A 24521-nucleotide genomic window follows, 5' to 3' on the forward strand; every position below is an offset into this window, starting at 1 on the left:
CCACCCCCAGGAAGCAGCCCGTGACAGCTGACTAACAAACAGGTACCTATTTTACTGCTAGGTAACAGGGGCATAGGGTTAAAGAAACTCTGCCCATTGTTTCTCGCCGGCGCCTAGGATCGAACCCAGCACCACAGGATCACAAGTCCAGCGTGCTGTCGCTCGGCCGACCGGCTCCATGTTGTTAACAGTATCACCAATCTCTGCTCCCGGATAGCAAATCATTAACCTGTTCCCCTAATCTCTGTCACAAAAAGTTCTGTCCAAATACTTCACCTGGGAATCTCCCACGACCAAAATTAGCGTAGGTGCTTCCTCTACTTGCTGAGCACTTTGAGGGACCTGCGCTTCCTTCGTTGCCTTTCCTTTCAAGTGAACTGCAGGCTCCCTACAGCACTCGTCTTGCAACATGGCGAATGAGTTAGAAGTACTTAGGACATTTGCAGATGGCCTTGTCAGAGTCTTCTTAAAACCCCCGTCTACCAAATTCCAAGACGAAAACTTTCTACTGTTGCTCTTCCCCTTTTCTTCCTCTTGACCGCCCCCCCCCCACCTCTTGTTGGTAGGGGGGGGGCGGGGTAAGAGAGACGACTGCCCCCTAAATGAGCCAGTATAGGCTGGTCCTTTGATGCGGTTGTACTGATGGGTAACCGCCTGGAGGAGACTTACTACAGGATTAGTGCACCTCCTGCAGATATCGGTGTGCTGTTGTGGCTATAGTATACCTGAAAGTAAACCATGGAGCAGCCTACCCGATATAACCACGCCGAGCTCGTGTTAAACTCACGACAGTGGTGGTAAATATTTCTGTTACATTATTCTGCCTTGATAACGGTCTAATGCTTCAACGGTCTTTATACCAAGTAAGAATGAATTATGTAGGGAACATATTCGCTCATTTTGTGTGCCTGCCAACTCGTGGGAGCGGGTTGTCTTCGAAAAGAAGTTCCTGTAAAATAGTCTAATAGGAGGTACAAGTGTTGTGTTAGTTGACAATTCAGAGGTTGCATGGCGTTTCACCTTTCTTTTTATGATGTCTTCAACAAAACCATTAGAGAAGCTGTTGTTGACTAGGACCTGCCTTACCCTACCGAGTTCTTCATCGACTTGCTTCAATCCTGAGCTGTGGCTTACAGCACGGTCGACGTAAGCCTTGACAACACTCCTCTTGTACCTGTCTGGGCAGTCACTATTGGCATTGAAGCACATTCCTATGTTTCCTTAGTGTACACTGCAGTGTGGAAGCCTCTGCTCCTTTCTGTGACTGTTACGTCTAGAAAATGCAGCTCCCCATTCTTTTCTATCTCGTAAGTAAAACTCAACAAAGAATTCTGCTCAAATGCCTCCTTCAGCTCCTGCAGACGTCTGGCATCAGGTACCTGCGTAAAAATGTTGTAAACATACCTGCAGTATATGGCCAGTTTCAAGTCCATGTCAACTAAGACCTTCTGCTCGATGATACCCATGTAGAAGTTCGCAAACAGGACACCTAGGGGAGAACCCATGGCGACTGTGACGGTGTTCCCCCCCTTATATTTCTCCCACGCCTGCTGTAAGAGTCATGTCCACTTTACCCGAGCGTTCTCTACGTCGCAGGCATCAGTTTGATATATGTGGGAGAGTGTAGTGTTCTCGAGGTGGCGAGAAATTTGTAAAAGAAGAGTATTTTGGCCTGTGGTATAGGCCGTTTAGGAAGCCAATATAGCGCTGGCCCCTTCGTTTTGCCGCCAAAACTGTGTGAGGTCAGTAGCGCCAGATTGGTCACCGACAGCGACGTGGCACAGAGAGCCAATGAAAACCTCTCTTGGCAAGTATGACGTCACGAAGGAATGGGGGTCCTGTCATCGCGCCGCGGTGCCACCACCAGTCTAAGACAGCACGTCAAGGAGGTCGGACGTGCGCGGGGGGGTCCTGTCAGTTGGACAGTTTACCCCGTCTCCGGAGGACTTACGCATCACCAGCGGTCTGACAGCACCTGTGGGGTCTTCCTTCGTTCATGTGTTGGACCAGAGAGGGAATTGACAGAATATTGAGCAACAAGTGCTCCCGCGACAGGTGTTGCGCAGGTGAAGTCTAGGCAGCAACGTATGTGACGGCTGATAGATTCACAGTGATGACGTAGTGGCTGGGCTAGTCAAGGTGGACGGATGTGTGAAGGTTGATCATGTCAATCTGACAGTAATACGCCACTCTCGTGGATCTTACGCGTCACCCGTAGTCTGCAAGTACGCCGAGAGGTCTTCTTTCATTCCATGTGTGGACCGAAGAGGGAATTGACAGCATACTGAGCATCAAGTGCTCCAGGGACGGGTGCGGTGCAGGTGAAGTCTAGGCAGTATCGTCTGGGACGTCTGATAGCTTCACAGTGACGTGACGACGTAGCGGCTGGGTCAATCCACTGGGAAGCAGTGAAAGAAAATACTAATTGGGAATCCGTACGACTGCAGCCAAGACGTGGGTTGGCAGCCATAGTTGGGAGGAGAAGTTGACGGCTGGGAGACCGACTCCAACCCTACAAGACGTGGAGGAGGAGCACGGACCCGTGGAGGACAGAACACGGAAATGACGCGTTTATTTTGGGACGTTGATTGGGTTCTTGGAGGACACGACAGGGTGTGTGTGGGGGTGTTCCCAACACAAGGCGGGAGCCTGGACCAGGAGCTACAACTCAACTCTCACTGGAGGATAGGTGGAAGTAGGTGATTCTAGGTTCCCTCCCAATTCCCCTTTAGTCAGCTATATTATTTAGCCAGAGTATTTTGTATGTCGTGAGCAAGGCTCACCTATGTCACAGTAAGGCACAAGTGTGCAGAGTGGGGCTACATAGAGCACTCACGGTATCTATTATTATTATTAGTGTGTGCAGGCACCTGGAGTAATTGATGAATTTACTGTGTTGATAATGTCTTTCATGAGACTTTAATATGATCATTTAGTGAGAGAATATATATATATATATATATATATATATATATATATATATATATATATATATATATATATATATATATATATATATATATATATATATATAAATGTACCAGTATTCGGTGTTAGGCTATGTGCCCAGTAACTATATTATTACTATTATTGATATCTATGATTTATCTATATATATATATGTGTCTATGCTTGTGTATTGAATAACCATTCATGTGTGCAGTGATCAATTGAATATTCGCCCACGAAAGGAATTACTTAGAACTCCAGTAATATATACTTGCATGCGTTATCATTAAATGAGGGACAGTGTGTTATACCATGGTAGTGAATTATTGTGTTCATTAATATAGAAATGTTTGATTGAGCTCAAGATCAGTGCAGCGAAGTATTTACGTTCTATTGCTATTGTCACAGATATTGTGTTGTTTGAACATTTAGTGATCCTTGAGAATTTAAAGAAACAGGCATATTTCGCCAACAAACAAGTGCAGTAAGAGATCAGACAGTGGGGGGGGGGGGGAGTCTCCCAGCTGATTTTGACATTAACGTGAGGGGGAGCATTGCCAGCTTGGCGAGTTCATGATTATATGTGGGAACGAGCGACTTATGCATGAAATAGCTGTTTACTTGATGATATACAGATGTGATGTCTTGAGTTTTAAGTAAAACACAAAATACCTTGGCGTTTGTATCATCCCCTCCATATTTCTTGTGCTATATAATACATGAAAGGAAATAGAGTGATAGAAATAAATACCTGCCTGATATCAGACCTATTGAGTGTGCTCTTGCCACTGTTACCACAATTCAACAAAACCACTGACGTGTTACTGCACACCGGAAACACCAGTTGGCGACCTTGTGGTTAATAGTAGAGCCTTTTGTCGGGGCGGGCACACAGCTGTAAAGAGAACATGCTGTGTTCTCACTCATTCTCGATCAGAGGCCGGTTGGGATTGACTGGGATACTCTCCTGGCGTACAGTGGCGCCGCGAGGATAGAGTGAAGACCCGCAGGGCTACGGTGAGTGACCTTGTGTATACTGTTGCACACCCTCTTATGGTGAACCCCGACATGACCCCATCTACTTGCTTATATATGTGCCCATCCTGGCTCAAGAAGGGTGCCTCTTTAGTACAAGCTTGGAGTAGTTTCCTAATTATGTTTTCTGGCATGTCAAGAGGAGTACAAGCCGGATCATGATACACTTTGTCCGCTATCATCCCGATTGTTTCATCCACAAGTACGTTGGTAAACAGTGATTCTATATCCAACGACGCTGTGGCCCGTTTGCCCTGTGGCTCGTGTTCCCCGCAGTAAGTCAACAAATTCCTTTGGAGACTTCAGACTGAAAACACAGGTGTACATAAGGAGTCAGCAATCCCTTGAGTCACTTAGCCAGTCTGTATGTGGGTTATCTTGAGGTTATCTTGAGATGATTTCGGGGCTTTAGTGTCCCCGCGGCCCGGTCCTCGACCAGGCCTCCACCCCCAGGAAGCAGCCCGTGACAGCTGACTAACACCCAGGTACCTATTTACTGCTAGGTAACAGGGGCATAGGGTGAAAGAAACTTTGCCCATTGTTTCTCGCCGGCGCCTGGGATCGAACCCAGGACCACAGGATCACAAGTCCAGTGTGCTGTCCGCTCGGCCGACCGGCTCCCTCTGGATGTGTGGTGTGGGCAGGGTGTGGGCAGATGATTGGCCAAAGTGGGTTTCCAGGCTTGTGGGTCTTGATATTTCCATATCCATACACGGTTTGTATTCCCCAATAACCTTCGGCAGGTGGCGTCCAGATTTCTTGGCGTTCACAGTTTTGATCAATCTGTTTCCCTTCGTTTTCAATTCGGCTGTAGTGTCCTTCGTTACCCATTGGAATTTAGTTTAGTCAGAGAGTATGAGGTTCATTTGTGAAAAATATTTGTCTTTTTTAAAGAATAACGTATATTGGCGACTTGTCACCTCTCCAAGGTGTTCGAGTCACTTCTGGGGTGTGGAGTTTTCAGTTGTATATATGCTTGGGGACCATTCAAGCTTGTTTGCATTTGTGTTGTTCGTGTTGCCCCACATAGTGAGATGATTTGATGAAATAACTATGCCCAAGCTCACCACCAAGTGCCGTCGGGATGGTGGGGAAAATTGCCTTGGCTACCATCGTCTTTTGTACAGTTATAGTTGGTCAAGTTGTTGTTGTTAAAGATTCGCTACCTGGAACAAAAAGTTCCAAGTAACATGGGCTATGGCGAGCCCGTAGCTTGGTCAAGTGGTTAAGGTATCAGATATGCCAGTTGCATGGTGCCCCTGGCTGTCTGTGTTCGAGTCACTTCTGGGGTGTGGAGTTTTCAATTACATATATGCTTGAGGACCATTCAAGCTTGTTTGCATTTTGTGTTGCTCACGTGGCCCCACAAAGTGAGGTAATTTGATGTCTGATACACAGTCTATGCCCAGGCTCACCACAAAGTGACGTAGGGATGGTGGGGGAAATAGCCTCGGCTACCATTGTCTTTTGTACGGTCACAGTTGGTCGAGTGGTTAAGGTACCAGGTACGCCATTGCATAGTGCTCCTGGCTGGCTGTGTGGGTTCGAGTCACTACTGGGGTCTGGAGTTTTCAGTTATATATATATGTATATATATATATATATATATATATATATATATATATATATATATATATATATATATATATATATATATATGCAAACAAGCCTGAATGGCTATCACTTCCTTATGTCCGGTCGTGATGATCAAGCGGATAAAGGCGTCCCTGTACATACCAGTTGCGTTGCTCCTGGCAGTATGGGTTCGAGTCACTTCTGGGGTGTGAGTTTTCAGTCATATATATATATATATATATATATATATATATATATATATATATATATATATATATATATATATATATATATATATATATATATATATATATATATATATATATAATAAATATGATATGATATATAATTTACTTGTATATATTTCTCTTATATTAAACAAAAACCAAACAAAATATTACACCACACTATTTTATGCACATTATTATATTATAGAATTTTATTTATATTATATATAAATATTATATGTTGATTTGTGGAATCAATTACCACGTAACGTGGTGGAGGTGGGGTCCGTCGATTTTTTTCAAACGTGGGTTGGACGTGTTTGTATGTGATTGGGATTGGGTGGTTATAAATAGGAGCTGCCTCGTATGGGCCAATAGGCCTTCCGCAAAGCCAGTTACCGATCATGTGAATCTAAGCGGAGACGACTACGATTCTGCCATACAGAATCGTCATATTCTTACGTTACCTCCCACCTTGTCCACAGCTTACCTGTCAGTCCCATGCTGTCTAGTGTACCCCATGTTGTTAAGTTAGTTTTGCTTAGTGAAATCTAGCTGCTGTGACTTGTGCCTCGTGTTAACTTAACTGATTTATAATTACTTTGTTGTGGTTCTGTAATTATTGTATATATAAGCTGTGTCATGAATATATTTTCGCCCAAGTAAACTAGTGGTTTTACTTAGACTTTCACTCAAACCTAGACATTTGTTTATGTTTTATCTGAGGTCAGGAGGCTCACAGATTAAGGGGAGAAAGTTCTCCACCAGGAGCCTCACTTGGGGATGATGACATAACAAGCGCCCACCTGATAGTTGCCGAGAGGAGCGTCTGTGGGTAATGTCATGGAGAACTGGAGCTTCTGTTGTTGGCCGGGCAGCCACCTCCTGAGGTCCGCCCCAGCAAGTGCAGACACGTACTCAGTCTTGGTGTTCACATGATGCAACACTAACTGCAAAACCAGCCACATTCTTAACGACGTTGGCCACAAATATCTATTTGGTTTTCAGTATCATAGGAATATTTAATTAAATGGTAAGTTAAAACTGAAATGTTAATGAACAAATTGGTTAGTGACAGATCAATTATTTATCGTATGAAGTTGTTCAGCAGGTGAGTATGAGTATCTTTAGGAACCATTAGCGAACAGTGTAGATTGTATGATCGCAATGTACATCAGGCTCCGAACTGAGAAAGTTTTCATCATATACACGCAATAAAATTATATTGGCTTACAATTCATTAATTTACAATTGAATGTTGCAGAGTAGGAAGCCCTCAACCAGTTCCAACTTGGAACTAGTTTGTGATCATGCCTAGGCTTACCACATGATTGAATAGAGCTCCATAACACGGCAGGGCCACAAGACAGAACAGGGTTCTTTAACACAGCAGGGCCACAAGACAGAACAGGGTTCAATAACACAGCAGGGCCACAAGACAGAACAGGGTTCAATAACACAGCAGGGCGACAAGACAGAACAGAGTTCAGTAACACGGCAGGACCACAAGACAGAACAGGGTTCTGTAACACAGCAGGGCGACAAGACAGAACAGAGTTCTGTAACACGGCAGGACCACAAGACAGAACAGAGTTCTGTAACACCGGAGGGCCACAGGAAAGAACAGGTTCTGTAAAGCACCATGGGGAACAGGTAACATGGGGCAGGTGTGAAAAGTCTAAAGATTATAGTTTTATTGATAGCTTATATGGAGTTTACCAAAGGTAAACGCTTGCCCTTAGACGCCTCGTGTTGGCACCATGAAGGTGAGCAGCCAGCACCATCATGCCCCACCACTAACAGTGGAGGCGAGCAGCCAACACCATCATGCCCCACCACCAACAGTGTTGGCGAGCAGCCAGCACCATCATGCCCCACCACCAACAGTGTAGGCGAGCAGCCAGCACCATCATGCCCCACCACCAACAGTGTAGGCGAGCAGCCAGCACCATCATGCCCCACCACCAACAGTGTTGGCGAGCAGCCAGCACCATCATGCCCCACCACCAACAGTGTAGGCGAGCAGCCAGCACCATCATGCCACACACCACCAACAGTGTAGGCCAGCAGCCAGCACCATCATGCCACACACCACCAACAGTGTAGGCCAGCAGCCAGCACCATCATGCCACACCACCAACAGTGTAGGCCAGCAGCCAGCACCATCATGCCCCACCACCAACAGTGTTGGCGAGCAGCCACCACCATCATGCCACACCACCAACAGTGTAGGCGAGCAGCCAGCACCATCATGCCCCACCACCAACAGTGTAGGCCAGCAGCCAGCACCATCATGCCACACACCACCAACAGTGTAGGCGAGCAGCCACCACCATCATGCCACACCACCAACAGTGTAGGCGAGCAGCCACCACCATCATGCCACACCACCAACAGTGGCTTTCATTTGATCTAATATTTATGATTCTAATTATTGTATATAAAATATGCCCTAACTTAGTGCTAAGTTACTAACTAGAATTAATTAGTATATTGCTGATCAACTAAGCTAACTAACCGTCCTCCCTAACTAATGATAAAGACTACCTCAGTAAACTATCCAGAGTCTCTGTACCTAACTCCGAAAATATCCACTGATGTTAATGATATAATCCTTTCCCTTAAAATAGTTAAGTGCCCTTGCTGAGACTCCAACTCTAATTTTCAAAAAATCCTCTAGATTTTTAGCTCCGGCCATTGCATTGCTTTACAAAAAATCATTTGAACTACAAACCTTTCCTGATATTTAAAAAAAACAAGACTAACCCTAGTCCATAAATGTGGTGATCTCACTGATGTCAACAATTACATACGAATATCAATCTTGCCATCCTTGTCTAAAATATTTGAGAAACTAATCTACAAGCAGCTTTACTCTTATCTAGCTAAACACAATACACTTAGGTCTTGCCAATATGGATTCAAACCCCCATAAAACACCAATGATGCAGCAATTAGTATGATTAACTTGATATATGCAACTCCTGACAAAAATGAGTTCCTCTGTTGGGTTATGTGTTGACCAACGTAAGGTTTTTGGCACAGTTAACCACTATAACCTGCTTCTTAAATTAAATCATTATGATTTCAGAGGTAACTCCCTCCAGTACCTTCAGACTTACCTTAGTGACAGGCTCCAGTATGTCTTTGTGAATGATTTCAACTCTCCCACCCTATCCATCAACACTGGTGTTCCACAGGGCAGCATACTTGACCCTCTCCTCTTTCTCATCTACATTAATGATCTTCCAAATGCCTCTCAACATCTCAAGCCAGTTTTATTTGCTGATGACATAACCTTCATTTTCTCCAATCTTAACACTTATTCTGAAGGATACGTTGAATACCGAACAAAATAAAGTCCATGTTTAGATAACTGCTAACAAACTCACACTTTACATTTGATGTAACCTATATTTTGTTTGGTAATGAGTCCTCTGATCAAATTATTCTAAGAATTAACAATAACCAAATTAGTAACAAAGTAATGGTAAATTTCTTGGTGTTCTCAATGATGACAAGCTGAATTTCCACTGCTACATTCAAAATATAGTTAAAAAAGGTTAAAAAAACAGATGGTATTCTAAGATTGGATATTATGTACCTCGCCCTGCCCTGGTATTACTTCCTCATCTATCCTTATATCAATTATGATATCTGTACCTGGGTTTCTACTATCCAAAATCATATACATCCTTTAATTATTTAACATAAATCAGCTATTAGAACAATAACAAACTCTGGCCCCTGACAGCACTCGTCCTCCCCCCTTTCTTAAATCTTTGAATATGTTAGATATTAAGTCACTGCACATCCTCTCAGGTGTACTATTATATATAAAACTCTAAACTGTAATGCTAATCCTGACCTTATGTCAGATCACGTTAGTTAAGAAGGTTGAGGCCTTTAAGGGAAGAGAAAGGGACGGGAAGAAAGGGAAAGGGAAAGGAAAGAGCTTACTGTGAAAGGGAAAGGGAAAGGAAAGAGCTTACTGTGAAAGGGAAAGGGAAAGGAAAGAGCTTACTGTGAAAGGGAAAGGAAAGAGCTTACTGTGAAAGGGAAAGGGAAAGGAAAGAGCTTACTGTGAAAGGGAAAGGGAAAGGAAAAAGCTTACTGTGGAAGGGAAAAGTCAATAGCAACGAAGCCAGGACAAAGGTTCAGGTTGGATAGGTTGTGTATCAGAGCCGTTTCGACAAGACGGCGTCCGTGTAGAGTAGAGGCAGGAAAAAAATAATTTTAGAAGAAGACTAATCATAGGATGATTATAATCCCTAACATGACAAAAGAGAGCACTGTTTGTGTCTGAAGACTTAACACTTCTTTTGTGTTCCTTAAGTCTGTCATTAAGCATATGGCCAGTTACCACGTTGGAGAGGTCAAGAAGAACAGGAACGAAGAGTGTTAGTTTGTCGAAAGCCGAGCTTTATATCAAGAGGATGAAACGTATTAGTGAGAGTTTTGAGCTCAGATATGAAGGGAAGGCAGAGAACATTGGTACTTGTGTTGGAAACAGGTCTAGGATGAAAGAATTGAATAGAAATAACCTGTTACTTGAATGGGGAAGTGTGACATTAAATAAACCATTAATACTGTTTTGCTTACCTGAGCTGACCGATAATTGATTGGCGCCGCCCAACCTTTGTTGGCGATCAGTATTCCGACCTTCAGCTGACATCCGACAGCTACCTCTGCAGGAAACTGCGCCTGCACGCCCACGAAATTGTATCCCATTGATGACCAAATCTGTCAATAACGAATTTTAACTAACTATGTTCAGATCATAGTCCCTGCTCAAATCATATCTCTTAATACAAATCAGAAAACAAATGATTGTCACTGGGTTACACTGTTGAGCAGCAACAGGCACCTTAGTTTTATGATCATACTGATGTTGTTGTTTAAGATTCAGCTAACGGGCTATGGTAAGCCCGTAGTGGACTTGATCATACAAGTAAGTACTATCAGTCTGAAGTCAATACTATGAGGTTCTCTCAACCAGCATATCAGAATGATACATATGCGATACCAGCATGTCGCAGGCTGCTAATTAGTAGAGAGAGTGCTTCTTTTAGTTTAAAACTGTAAACATTGTTAGGTTGTACTATTTTAGGTTAGGTTGTGTCAAATTTAATTTGGTAAATATTGAAATCAGGTAATGATCTGACTTATCATGTGTAAAATATTACTAGTATCTTTCCTTTTTCGTTATAGGATAAGAATGCTAAGTTTGTAACATTACTTCAAACTATCGTACCCTCCTTATAGCAAGCAAGTGAAAAGCAGCATTTGAAACATACAAATTAACCTTCAGACTTCACAGCAAAACAACGATTGACAACCACCTCATAAATGCACTTCACAATATAAACTAAGAATCTGAACTAAATAATACACATGGTATAAAATAATTAATTAACATCTTCCTCGCCAAAGCACCCTCTACAACACCACACTGTCCTCTTCTCACCAAGCAAGTAACTGTCAAAAGATTAAACAACCTTTGACTCAGAAACAGCATACGTAAGGATAATATATTCAACAAATATGTCCAACACAAGAAACAAAACAAATAAACTATATCTGAAAGGATGCATTAAGGATAATATTTTCCACAAATATGTCCAACACAATAAACAAAACAAAACAAATAAGCTATATCTGTAAGGTTAGGTGAAAGATAAAAAATATGAACAAAAATATGTCAAACGTAATAAATTATATTTGAAAGGTTAGGTTAAAGGTCAAAGAATAAGAACAAATTATATCCAACACAATAAATACACTAAGATCAAAAAATGGTTAGGTTAAAGGGCGGAGAATAAGAACAATTATATCAAACATAGTAAATTCAACTTATGAGAGACTTGATGAACTTTAAATAAAAAATGTATAAAATACTTAAACTCACATCTTTAACAAATATTACTTGAACTGAAAAATGCCTGTATATAACAAATACTTTGGAAATGCATGACACCTATCTTTAAGAAAATCTCATGAAATGCATAAAATACTCCATCTTTAACAAATAAGCCATGATAATGCTTAAATACCCTATCATTAATAAAGACAGCCTTGAAATGACCAAACATCCATCTTTAACAAAATCCTTTGAAACACTTAAACACCCTATCTTTAACAGACACACCTTTGAAATGTTTAAACACCCTGTCTTTAACACATATCCCTTGGAATGACAAAGACCCCATCTTTTATACACGCCTCTTGAGAACGAACCAACAACTATATATATAACAAAAAATCCTATGAAATAAAGCAAATGTATTTGAAACACAGATTGATAAGCATGAATGTTCTCAAGAGAAACATATATACATATGATAAGATGTTTAATATATTAATAATATATGTAAAGACTAGATGTGGTAAAAATAGACATTCCTATAAATTATATGGAAAGTATGAGGATATATAAATAAGTAAAGGTTAGGTGGGGTGTGATAGGTTATTTTTATATGGGGTAGGTTAAGGTTATTGGGTTATGTAAGGGAGGAATGCTTAAACAACACCTACTAAGAATAACAGTAATAAGAACGAGCTAAGATAAGACAAATTAGTTGGATATGGGTTTTTATATAATGTTCTGAAAATAGTATATGTGTAAGAGTGACAAACTGTTTGTGAGAGTTGTGCTAGTCTAAGAGTGCATATGGTTTGTGTCAGTATATAAATGTATGTAAGTTAATGAACAGAGAGTATGTGTGCATGTGCCAGTCTGTTTGTGTAAGTAAGTGAACTGAGTATTTGTTTAAGTTTTGTATAAGTGTGCAAGTTTTTATAAGTTTGCGAGTGTAATTGTATGTTTAAATGAGTGTTTTCAGGGTAAATAAATGAAGAATTGATGTTTCAGAGAGAATAAGATGATGCTTTAAATAAGTTATGCTAGGTGAGGTATGTAAGTCAGATAATTTGGTAAGTTGTGTAAGTTAGGATATGTCAGGACAGATAAGTTATGTTAGGTGAGTTATGTTAAGCAATTTACATCAGGTAAGTTTGGCTAGGTAAGGGGGGGGGGGTTAGCTATGTTGTGTAAGTTATGTTATGTTTGGTTCATGATAAGGTAAGGTACGTTAGGTAAGTTAGGTTATGTAAGTTATATTTGGTAGGAGAAGTTAGGTAAGTTATGATAGTACGTTAGATCAGGTCAGGATAGGTAAGTTACGTGAGGTAAGTTAGGTTATGTAAGTAACAATAGGATAGGCTAGTACAAATAAATCAGGATAGGTAAGTTACATTATTAAGTTAAGTAAGTTAGACCAAGTTAGGTCTAACGTTAGTAAGTTATGACAGGTAGGATAGGTTGTGTAATTTCTATCAGGTAGGTGAGGATATGTAAGTTGGAATACATAAGTTACATTAGGATAGGTTAGCTCAGGTAAATCAGGATAGGTAGGATAGTGAATTGCTGATCAGAGACTAGTTAAAGTTAAAGTGGATAAGCGAATACATTTTTAACATAATAATTAATAAACGGAAATAAAAGTTGTTAAGAACAGATGAAGTAGTTACTTAAATAGTCATGTTTAGTGAGAGAGTTATTATTATCAGCGATGGGAAACATAGTAAAATGGCGATAATATGATGTAGTACCTTTGTAATAAGTTGATAGAAAAGTTTTATACTCATTTTTACTTGATGAGTAAGTTTATTAGTACATAAAGTAGCGCATGTTTAGTTTGATATATTACTTAAAGTATTTTGTAACTATATAATGTGTCTTATTAAATTTAGCACAAACATTAGTTTAAATATTGTTCAGAAAACGAAGCTCTTTGCTACTTATTTATTGAATGAAGAACAAATGTTTGTTGCTATGAGAGTATTATTTGATGTACAAAGAAGTTCTAATGAGTAATTATTTTATATAAATTTGCGTTAAAGAGAGAAAATGATAATTAAATTATATAAGAATGTATTATTGTTGTCTTTGAGAGATTCATTAAATGCACGAAAATGTCTTAAAGAATATCTTTGAAATATTCTTGAGATAAAGAATGTCTTAAAGAATAAATGTCTTAGAAAGTTTCTTTGATGCTCGAAGATGTCTTAGAAAGTACATATATTAATTAAAATGATCTTGGAACGTATTAATGGGGTCTTGGAGAGATTAATTAATGAACGAAGATGATTACAGAGTATCCTTCTTAAGTAAATACAACACAGAGAGAGTCTTTTAATGCTTGAAGAGTATTCTTAATGTTTCCGAGATTACCTTTGTCGACTCTGAGAATAACTTTGATAGCATGCAAATTATTTTGATGTCTTTGAGCGTGTCATTGGAGAATGATGATGCCATGAGAATATAACTTGATGAGCAATGATGATTCGGAAAGAACTTTAGCTTAGAAAAATATTATGACGAAATCTCCTTTGACTATTTTTCGAACTCAACAAAGCATAATGGTAGTTACGAAAGTGTTGAAATATGATGAACATGACTATTTTCAGTTGAGAGAAGAGTTATTTTAGGTAAGAAAGGTGTTGGTAAGAAATATTAAGTTGATAAAGAAATACAATGACAATTGTTTAAAAATAAACCTTAGTAAATGAATAAATAAATACCTTGCAACTAAATAATTTGAAATAACTAAATAATTTGTAACTACATAATTTGTAACTAAATAATTTGAAAACTAAGTATATTGAAACAAAAAAATTTTTACTTATCAATAATAAATTTATTGCAATAAATAACTTTTAAATGACTAAATAAATTTGTAAGTAGCTGAAATAAATAATTTGTTACAGATAACTTTTTAATGTCTAAATAAATCTGTAAATAACTAAATAAATGACTAAATAAATGACTAAATAAATACTTTGTAGTAACTTGTTGACAACCAATAATGCGGTTAATAATACATTACAATGAACTATTTACTGAATGGGAGAAACAATCATATATTTGATTTCAAAGACACAGAGAACATGTAAGAGAATGTGATGAACACAGTGAACATGTAAGAGAATGTGATGAACACAGTGAACATGTAAGAGAATGTGATCCCCCACGCCCTCTGCCACACACCTTCTGCCACACACCCTCTGCCACACACCCTCTGCCACACACCCTCTGCCACACACCCTCTGCCACACACCCTCTGTCACACACCCTCTGCCTCACACACCCTCTGCCTCACACACCCTCTGCCACACACCCTCTGCCACACACCCTCTGCCACACACCCTCTGCCACATACCCTCTGCCACACACCCTCTGCCACACACACCCTCTGCCACACACCCCCTGCCACACACCCTCTGCCACACACCCTCTGCCACACACCCTCTGCCACACACCCCCTGCCACATACCCTCTGCCACACGCCCTCTGCCACACACCCTCTGCCACACACCTCCCCCACGCCCTCTGCCACACACCCTCTGCCACACACACCCTCTGCCACATACCCTCTGCCACACACCCTCTGCCACACACCCTCTGCCACACACCCTCTGCCACACACCCACTGCCACACGCCCTCTGCCACACACCCTCTGCCACACACACTCTGCCACACACCCTCTGCCACACACCCTCTGCCACACACACTCTGCCACACACCTCCCCCACGCCCTCTGCCACACACTCTCTGCCACACACCCTCTGCCACACACACCCTCTGCCACACACCCTCTGCCACACACCCTCTGCCCCACACCCTCTGCCACACACACTCTGCCACACACCCTCTGCCACACACACCCTCTGCCACACACACCCTCTACCACACACCCTCTGCCACACACCCTCTGCCACACACCCTCTGCCACACGCCCTATGCCACACACCCTCTGCCACACACACCCTCTGCCACACACCCTCTGCCACACACCCTCTGCCACACACCCCTCTGCCACACACACCCTCTGCCACACACCCTCTGCCACACACCCTCTGCCACACACCTTTCTGCCACACACCCTCTGCCACACACCCTCTTCCACACACCCTCTGTCACACGCCCTCTGCCACACACCCTCTTCCACACACCCTCTGCCACACACCCTCTGCCACACACCCTCTGCCACACACCCTCTGCCACACACACCCTCTGCCACACACCCTCTGCCAGACACCCTCTGCCACACACCCTCTGTCACACACACTCTGCCACACACCCTCTGCCACAAACCCTCTGCCACACACCCTCTGCCACACACACCCTCTGCCACACACCCTCTGCCACACACCCCTCTGCCACACACCCTCTGCCTCACACCCTCTGTCACACACACCCTCTGCCACACACCCTCTGCCACACACACCCTCTGCCACACACACCCCCTGCCACACACACCCTCTGCCACACACCCTCTGCCACACACACCCTCTGCCACACACCCTCTGCCACATACCTCCCCCACACACCCTCGCCTGCCAGCCGGCGGGACTGACCGTGTTAAAGCAGCCTTGGGTCCTCCAAGCGTCCAGAACCACCTGAATGTAGTCGACATTAAGGAACCTGTAGTGGAGCTCCGCCATCTCCTGCAGTGCTGTTGGGCAGCTTGATCTGTGGGAGTGGGAGCAAATGTTAGTGTGCTATGTGATGAGCAGGTAGGTCAGTGTGTGTTATGTGATGAGCAGGTAGGTCAGTGTGTGTTATGTGATGAGCAGGTAGGTCAGTGTGTATTATGTGATGAGCAGGTAGGTCAGTGTGTGTTATGTGATGAGCAGGTAGGTCAGTTTGTGATGTGATGAGCAGGTAGGGTTAGTGTGTTATGTGATGAGCAGGTAGGTCAGTGTGTGTTATGTGTTGAGCAGGTAGGTCAGTGTGTGTTATGTGATGAGCAGGTAGGTCAGTGTGTTATGTGATGAGCAGGTAGGTCAGTGTGTGTGATGTGGTGAGCAGGTAGGTCAGTGTGTGTTATGTGATGAGCAGGTATGTCAGTGTGTTATGTGATGAGCAGGTAGGTCAGTGTGTGTTATGTGATGAGCAGGTAGGTCAGTGTGTTATGTGATGAGCAGGTAGGTCAGTGTGTGTTATGTGATGAGCAGGTAGGTCAGTGTGTTATGTGATGAGCAGGTAGGGTTTGTGTGTTATGCGATGACCAGGTAGGTCAGTGTGTGATATGTGATGAGCAGGTGGGGTTTGTGTGTTATGTGATGAACAGGTAGGTTAGTGTGTGTTATGTGATGATCAGGTAGGTCAGTGTGTGATGTGATGAGCAGGTAGGGTTAGTGTGTGTTATGTGATGAGCAGGTAGGGTTAGTGTGCTATGTGATGAGCAGGTAGGGTAGTGTGTTATGTGATGACCAGGTAGGTCAGTGTGTTATGTGGTGAGCAGGTAGGGTTTGTGTGTTATGTGATGACCAGGTAGGTCAGTGTGTGTTATGTGATGAGCAGGTAGGTCAGTGTGTGTTATGTGATGAGCAGGTAGGGTTTGTGTGTTATGTGATGACCGGGTAGGTCAGTGTGTGTTATGTGATGAGCAGGTAGGTCAGTGTGTGTTATGTGATAAGCAGGTAGGTCAGTGTGTGTTATGTGATGAGCAGGTAGGTCAGTGTGTGTTATGTGATGAGCAGGTAGGTCAGTGTGTGTTATGTGATGAGCAGGTAGGTCAGTGTGTGTTATGTGATGAGCAGGTAGGTCAGTGTGTTATGTGATGAGCAGGTAGGTCAGTGTGTGTGATGTGGTGAGCAGGTAGGTCAGTGTGTGTTATGTGATGAGCAGGTATGTCTGTGTGTTATGTGATGAGCAGGTAGGTCAGTGTGTGTTATGTGATGAGCAGGTAGGTCAGTGTGTTATGTGATGAGCAGGTAGGTCAGTGTGTGTTATGTGATGAACAGGTAGGTCAGTGTGTTATGTGATGAGCAGGTAGGTCAGTGTGTATTATGTGATGAGCAGGTAGGGTTAGTGTGTTATGTGATGAGCAGGTAGGTCAGTGTGTGTTATGTGATGAGCAGGTAGGTCAGTGTGTTATGTTATAAGCAGGTAGGGTTAGTGTGTGTTATGTGATGAGCAGGTAGGGCAGTGTGTTATGTGATGACCAGGTAGGTCAGTGTGTTATGTGATGAGCAGGTAGGTCAGTGTGTGTTATGTGATGAGCAGGTAGGGTTTGTGTGTTATGAGATGACCAGGTAGGTCAGTGTGTGTTATGTGATGAGCAGGTAGGTCAGTGTGTGTAATGTAATAAGCAGGTAGGTCAGTGTGTGTTATGTGATGAGCAGGTAGGTCAGTATGTTATGTGATGAGCAGGTAGGTCAGTGTGTGTTATGTGATGAGCAGGTAGGTCAGTGTGTTATGTGATGAGCAGGTAGGTCAGTGTGTATTATTGTTATGGACCCGAGCCCAGCGTCCGAGCACGGAGCAGTGACGACCACGCCATCTGTGGGTCAGCTCCCGAAACCCCCTCCAAATGGACGATGCCACCTAGTGAGGACGAGATATACTGGCCATAAGGGCTAGTTTCCCGTCCTGATCAGCTCATAACACAGCCGGTGCTGACCTCTGGTGAGGTGGAGCTTAGACAGCAACGCCATCTATGGAGTGGATACGTTGGGCGTTTGTGTCTAAGCCTGTAAGTGAGGTGCCCTAGAGTGTCCCTGTTACTGATGACGTGTCTGATTACAGAGTCGACCTGGGACTGCTGTAATGGAAGTTGGATCAGTCTACCCAAGGCAGCCGTCTTGTCTCCAAGTATTTGCTGCAGCAGCTGTGAGTCACCCCCCGGATGAACACTGTGGTGTTAGCCTGCCTGTGACGAGGCAGTTGAGGGATTGTCGTACCCGGGACTGACTGGTGGAGACGCTTAACCACTGGGGTCTTGTAGTGAGGAGAGTGACCTGTGGGATCACACGAGGCTCCTGACTAGGGCTCGCGACCTTAGTATCGATCGTGGAGTGGCCTAACCAGCGTTGCTGATTGGAACCTGCCAGCTACAGGCTGGATTTGTGGTTGAAGGCCTCCACGATGGTGCACCCAGTGGAACTGTGATTTGGCTGGCCTGTGGCCAGAGTAGACTCAAGAGAATCGAAGGATTCGTCGTGAGGCCACCAGAGGACTAAGACCTTAGCATCGTCGAGCACCGTGGAACACTCCGCGTCTTCAGGAGAAGACTACGTTGTACATAATAGTGTTTAACCCCCCCCCCCCTGTGTAACCTTTTATATATTATTTATGGTGACGGTAATAATTATATTATTAAGTTTTTGCCTTTATTTCCCTTCCCCTTTAATTTACTTGCGTTACGGATCACATCCCTTGAAAGCCACTATTAGCTTGGGGCCGGATACCCTACCTCTAACAACATCAGAGAAAGAACCCGGTTGCGACCCGAGAGGGCCGTAACATAATTGGCATCCCCAGCGGGATCCGACCCCTTGTCAAGTATGTTTGACAGGGGTGGTGAAGTGGCGTAATCCCTGTAAATAATTCCCCCTGTGTGTGACTATTAGGACGTTATACGTCCTGAGCGGTGCTCGGAGTGATTCAGTGCAATATTGTGTAGTGCGGTGCTCGCTGTGATTAAGTGCAATATTGTGTAGTGCGTTGCCCGGTGTGATTACGTGCAACATTGTATAGCGAAGTGCTCGCTATGATTAAGTGCAATATTGTGTAGTGCGGTGCCCGGTGTAATTACGTGCAATATTGGCAAGTGAGGCGCTAGTTGCGATATAGTGCAATATTGACGTAGAACAGTGCTCGGTGCGTTAAGTGCTAAAGTGAAGAGGTGTGCTAAGTGCTAGTGTACCAGGTGACAATGGCAGAAAAATCGACCATCGACGATCTGGACGATGTTCAGGCTTTTCTGAACAGGGAGGACTGTCTTGCCAGATTGAAATATCTGGGCAAACAGGAACTCGTACTGGTGAGTGCCTACCTGGAGATCAAGATACGTGCCAGTGATTCCCGTGTGGAGATCTTGTCCAAGGTTCACCGACATTTGAAGGCCGATGAGAAACAGGAAGGTGAGGCACAAGGTACAAAAGAAAGTGAAGAAGTAGCTTCCACCGAAAAGGAAGATAAAGGCAGTGACATTGACAGCGATGTAGGTGAGCTGAATATAAGTTTACTTACAGTAAAAATGCGTGCCTTGGAAATTAATCGTGAGATAGAATGGAAGAAATTAGAAATAGAACGAGAATTGAAAGATAAAGAATTGGCGATGAGGCGTTTAGAATTAGAAAGAGAAGAAAGAAGAGAAGAGCGAGAAAGAGAAGAGAAACGAGAGAGAGAAGAACGAGAAAGAGAAAGAGAAGAGCGAGAAAGAGAAGAGAAACGAGAGAGAGAAGAACGAGAAAGAGAAAGAGAAGAGCGAGAAAGGGAAGAGAAACAGCGAGAGAGAGAAGAAAAAGAAAGAAATAGACAACATGAGCTAGAAGTATTGCGGTTAGGTGGTGGGAGGCAAAGAATGGAAACAAGTATTTTCGATCCGGTAAGGAACATCAAAATGACCCCAAAATTCAATGAGAAGGAAGTGTCGAAGTTCTTTGCGGCCTTCGAGAAAGTCGCTGCCTCTTTGGAGTGGCCAAGGGAGAATTGGGCCATCATGATACAGTCAGTCTTGACTGGGAAGGCCCAAATCGCCTACTCCACGTTGTCCCTTGACGACTCCGGCGATTATGACAAGGTGAAGAAGGTCGTGCTCATGGCGTACCAATTGGTACCTGAGGCTTATAGGCAGAAGTTCAGGAACCTGAAAAAGACCTCAGAGCACACTTTCACCGAATTGGCCACTATCAAGGAGCGACTTTTCCAGGAATGGTGCGCCTCTCGGAAGGTGGAGACCAAAGAAGACCTCGAGCAGCTCATACTGTTAGAGGACTTCAAAGACTGTCTGTCTGGAGACCTGAAGACGTACCTAGAAGAACAACAGGTAGAGACCTTACGGGCGGCAGCCACCATGGCTGAAGAGTACATCTTAACGCATAGGCCTTCCGCTAAGTACGTCCCGAGGAATTACCCACGCCGGTTTGACAAACCTCATCAGGAAGAGGAGAGACCCGTCCCACGAAGCGCTGAGAAGACGCCCCCAAGTAGCCCTCGAAGGACTAGTCCTAACAGTCCGAAACACCGGAGTCCGAGGAGGAATATGGTGTGTTGGACTTGTGGGCAGGAAGGGCATGTAGCTGCTATGTGCCGAGGCAGAAGAGGTAGCGGCCCACGTAGGGAGGTGATGTTGATGAGCTGTGTGACACCACCAGCAGGAAGCCAGTCTACGACTACGCAGGAAGGACCAAGTTTGTTCGCCCCTCACACTTCAAGCGGGTATGTAACGAGTGATCATACTGGTAGGTCAGTTGTAGTGCTCAGAGATAGTGGAGCAGCCCAGTCCCTGATCGTGAGAAACTCGTTACTCGAGGGAGTGAGTGTGGATGGGAGACATAAGGTTATCCTGGTTGGGTTTCCTAGGACGCAGTACGTCGCCCCCTTAGTGCTGGTACATCTCGACTCGCCTTACTTCAGCGGCACATGTGCGTTGGCAGTAGTCGATACCCTCCCTATAGCTGGGATTGACGTGATACTAGCCAACGACTTGGTGACAGATTGGAGCACCAATCATCCCAAGAATGTGGACGAGCCAGCCGGAACAGCAAGGTCTGAGGTAACAGCAGGCAGTGGTAATGTCCAGGTACGGACAGATCCGGAATTAAATATGTTTAATCCTTCCTCTCACCTACAGATTGACAATATCCTAGTAGAGTCTCCTGATCCTTCTACTGACGAAGAACATGCGGTTACAGTGGCAGAAGCGACTGAGCGAGAAGAGAGGCCTTGTGTACAAACACCCACGGGTACCAAAGAGTCTGGAGTGAAGGCGGATGAGTACTTGCGGTATGGCAAAGTACAATGTTCATTGAACCGGCCAGAGATTCCCCAGACGTCGGAGGTATGTGAGGTATGTGCGAAAGTTATAGTGCCCTCTTTGGTCCAAACCAGGCTAATGGATATAGCCAGCTACAGACATGACAGGCTCAGGAAGCTTATCCCTCAGTTGGCCCCATGTTTCTTAGCGGTATTTTGTTTTGTTCTCGTGTGTGTTCTCAGTGAGGACCAGTGGACGACCCGACAGATGATGGCTCCCATGAACATCGCGAAGAGATCCCAGGGATTGGAGACGTGCACTGTGAGTAGTGCAGTCGAAGAAGGGACCTGGAAGGTGATGGTAGATACAGGAGGTACGAGACGTGATATTATGAGTGACTGTTTCCGACAGGTTGACACCCCCCGCGTGATTGCTGAGCCTAAATGCAGCGTTATACGGAACGTTGGTCGACCTGACGGTGGCAGAGCGAATGCCATCTTCGATGTACGAACAGCCCTGTTGGGACTAGGTGTGGACCTAGTAGAGGAGTATGCTGTGAGTACTGATTTAACTGTCGCTGTCACTCTAAATTATCAGACCCCTGTATTCCAGGTTCCCGTCTCCCTGAAGGACTACCGGACCGGTACCAGAAATGCCGTCTGTGACCAGCCATCATCGGTGCCACGACACAGGGAAGTGTCGAGTCGTCCCAGATCGTGTCTACACCAATCCTTACTCGGGACACGTGAGATTAAGCCCCTGCTTGACATCGCAGTGGAAGTGTGGAAGATTACATCAGGCAGGTCATTGTCTTCCATCTTCAAGTTTCCTTTGTGCCAGAGTTTCCCGTTAGGACAGTTCTGTGGACAAGACATCCTCGCCACTCCAGTTTACAGAGTACGTGAGTCCATTTGGAATTGTATCCCCGTACTAATTTGGTTTGTGTGTTTCTTTATAGAACCCCAAACCAAATTCTTTTTGGTGGGGAGGTGTTACGGACCCGAGCCCAACGTCCGAGCACGGAGCAGTGACGACCGCGCCATCTGTGGGTCAGCTCCCGAAACCCCCTCCAAATGGACAATGCCACCTAGTGAGGACGAGATATACTGGCCACAAGGGCTAGTTTCCCGTCCTGATCAGCTCATAACACAGCCGGTGCTGACCTCTGGTGAGGTGGAGCTTAGACAGCAACACCATCTATGGAGTGGATACGTCGGGCGTTTGTGTCTAAGCCTGTAAGTGAGGTGCCCTAGAGTGTCCCTGTTACTGATGACGTGTCTGATTACAGAGTCGACCTGGGACTGCTGTAATGGAAGTTGGATCAGTCTACCCAAGGCAGCCGTCTTGTCTCCAAGTCTTTGCTGCAGCAGCTGTGAGTCACCGCCCGGATGAACACTGTGGTGTTAGCCTGCCTGTGACGAGGCAGTTGAGGGATTGTCGTACCCGGGACTGACTGGTGGAGACGCTTAACCACTGGGGTGTTGTAGTGAGGAGAGTGACCTGTGGGATCACACGAGGCTCGTGACTAGGGCTCGTGACCTTAGTATCGATCGTGGAGTGGCCTAACCAGCGTTGCTGATTGGAACCTGCCAGCTACAGGCTGGATTTGTGGTTGAAGGCCTCCACGACGGTGCCCCCAGTGGAACTGTGATATGGCTGGCCTGTGGCCAGAGTAGATTCAAGAGAATCGAAGGATTCGTCGTGAGGCCACCAGAGGACTAATTAAGACCTTAGCATCGTCGAGCACCGTGGAACACTCCGCGTCTTCAGGAGAAGACTACGTTGTACATAATAGTGTTTAACCCCCCCCTGTGTAACCTTTTATATATTATTTATGGTGACGGTAATAATTATTATTAAGTTTTTGCCTTTATTTCCCTTCCCCTTTAATTTACTTGCGTTACGGATCACATCCCTTGAAAGCCACTATTAGCTTGGGGCCGGATACCCTACCTCTAACAACATCAGAGAAAGAACCCGGTTGCGACCCGAGAGGGCTGTAACAATTATGTGATGAGCAGGTAGGGTTAGTGTGTTATGTGATGAGCAGGTAGGTCAGTGTGTGTTATGTGATGAGCAGGTAGGGTTAGTGTGTTATGTGATGAGCAGGTAGGTCAGTGTGTGTTATGTGATGAGCAGGTAGGTCAGTGTGTGTTATGTGATGAGCAGGTAGGTCAGTTTGTGATGTGATGAGCAGGTAGGTCAGTGTGTGTTATGTGATGAGCAGGTAGGTCAGTGTATGTGTTATGTGATGAGCAGGTAGGTCAGTGTGTGTTATGTGATGAGCAGGTAGGTCAGTGTGTATTATGTGATGAGCAGGTAGGTCAGTGTGTGTTATGTGAAAGCAGGTAGGTCAGATTGTGATGTGATGAGCAGGAAGGGTTAGTGTGTTATGTGATGAGCAGATAGGTCAGTGTGTGTTATGTGATGAGCAGGTAGGTCAGTGTGTGTTATGTGATGAGCAGGTAGGTCAGTGTGTTATGTGATGAGCAGGTAGGTCAGTGTGTGTGATGTGGTGAGCAGGTAGGTCAGTGTGTGTTATGTGATGAGCAGGTATGTCAGTGTGTTATGTGATGAGCAGGTAGGTCAGTGTGTGTTATGTGATGAGCAGGTAGGTCAGTGTGTTATGTGATGAGCAGGTAGGCCAGTGTGTGTTATGTGATGAGCAGGTAGGTCAGTGTGTTATGTGATGAGCAGGTAGGTCAGTGTGTATTATGTGATGACCAGGTAGGGTTAGTGTGTTATGTGATGACCAGGTAGGTTAGTGTGCGTTATGTGATGAGCAGGTAGGTCAGTGTGATGTGATGAGCAGGTAGGGTTAGTGTGTGTTATGTGATGAGCAGGTAGGGTAGTGTGTTATGTGATGACCAGGTAGGTCAGTGTGTTATGTGATGAGCAGGTAGGGTTTGTGTGTTATGTGATGACCAGGTAGGTCAGTGTGTGTTATGTGATGAGAGGTTGGGT

General features: G+C 44.3%; 1 protein-coding gene across 1 annotated transcript in view; it reads right to left on the reverse strand.

Moving 5' to 3' along the window:
- Window positions 1–1211: 1211 nt before the first annotated feature.
- The window catches only part of LOC138365888 (uncharacterized), an 84958-nt gene continuing 61648 nt past the window's right edge, over window positions 1212–24521 (reverse strand). The window contains exons 6-9 of the mRNA XM_069326596.1: window positions 16207–16321; window positions 10389–10529; window positions 6593–6736; window positions 1212–1379 (exon numbers count right to left, since the gene is read on the reverse strand). Of these exons, the coding sequence (XP_069182697.1) occupies window positions 1212–1379; window positions 6593–6736; window positions 10389–10529; window positions 16207–16321 (568 nt within the window). The remainder of the gene's footprint in view (window positions 1380–6592; window positions 6737–10388; window positions 10530–16206; window positions 16322–24521) is intronic.

Source organism: Procambarus clarkii, chromosome 2, assembly GCF_040958095.1.
Source record: "Procambarus clarkii isolate CNS0578487 chromosome 2, FALCON_Pclarkii_2.0, whole genome shotgun sequence".
Classification (NCBI taxonomy): domain Eukaryota; kingdom Metazoa; phylum Arthropoda; class Malacostraca; order Decapoda; family Cambaridae; genus Procambarus; species Procambarus clarkii.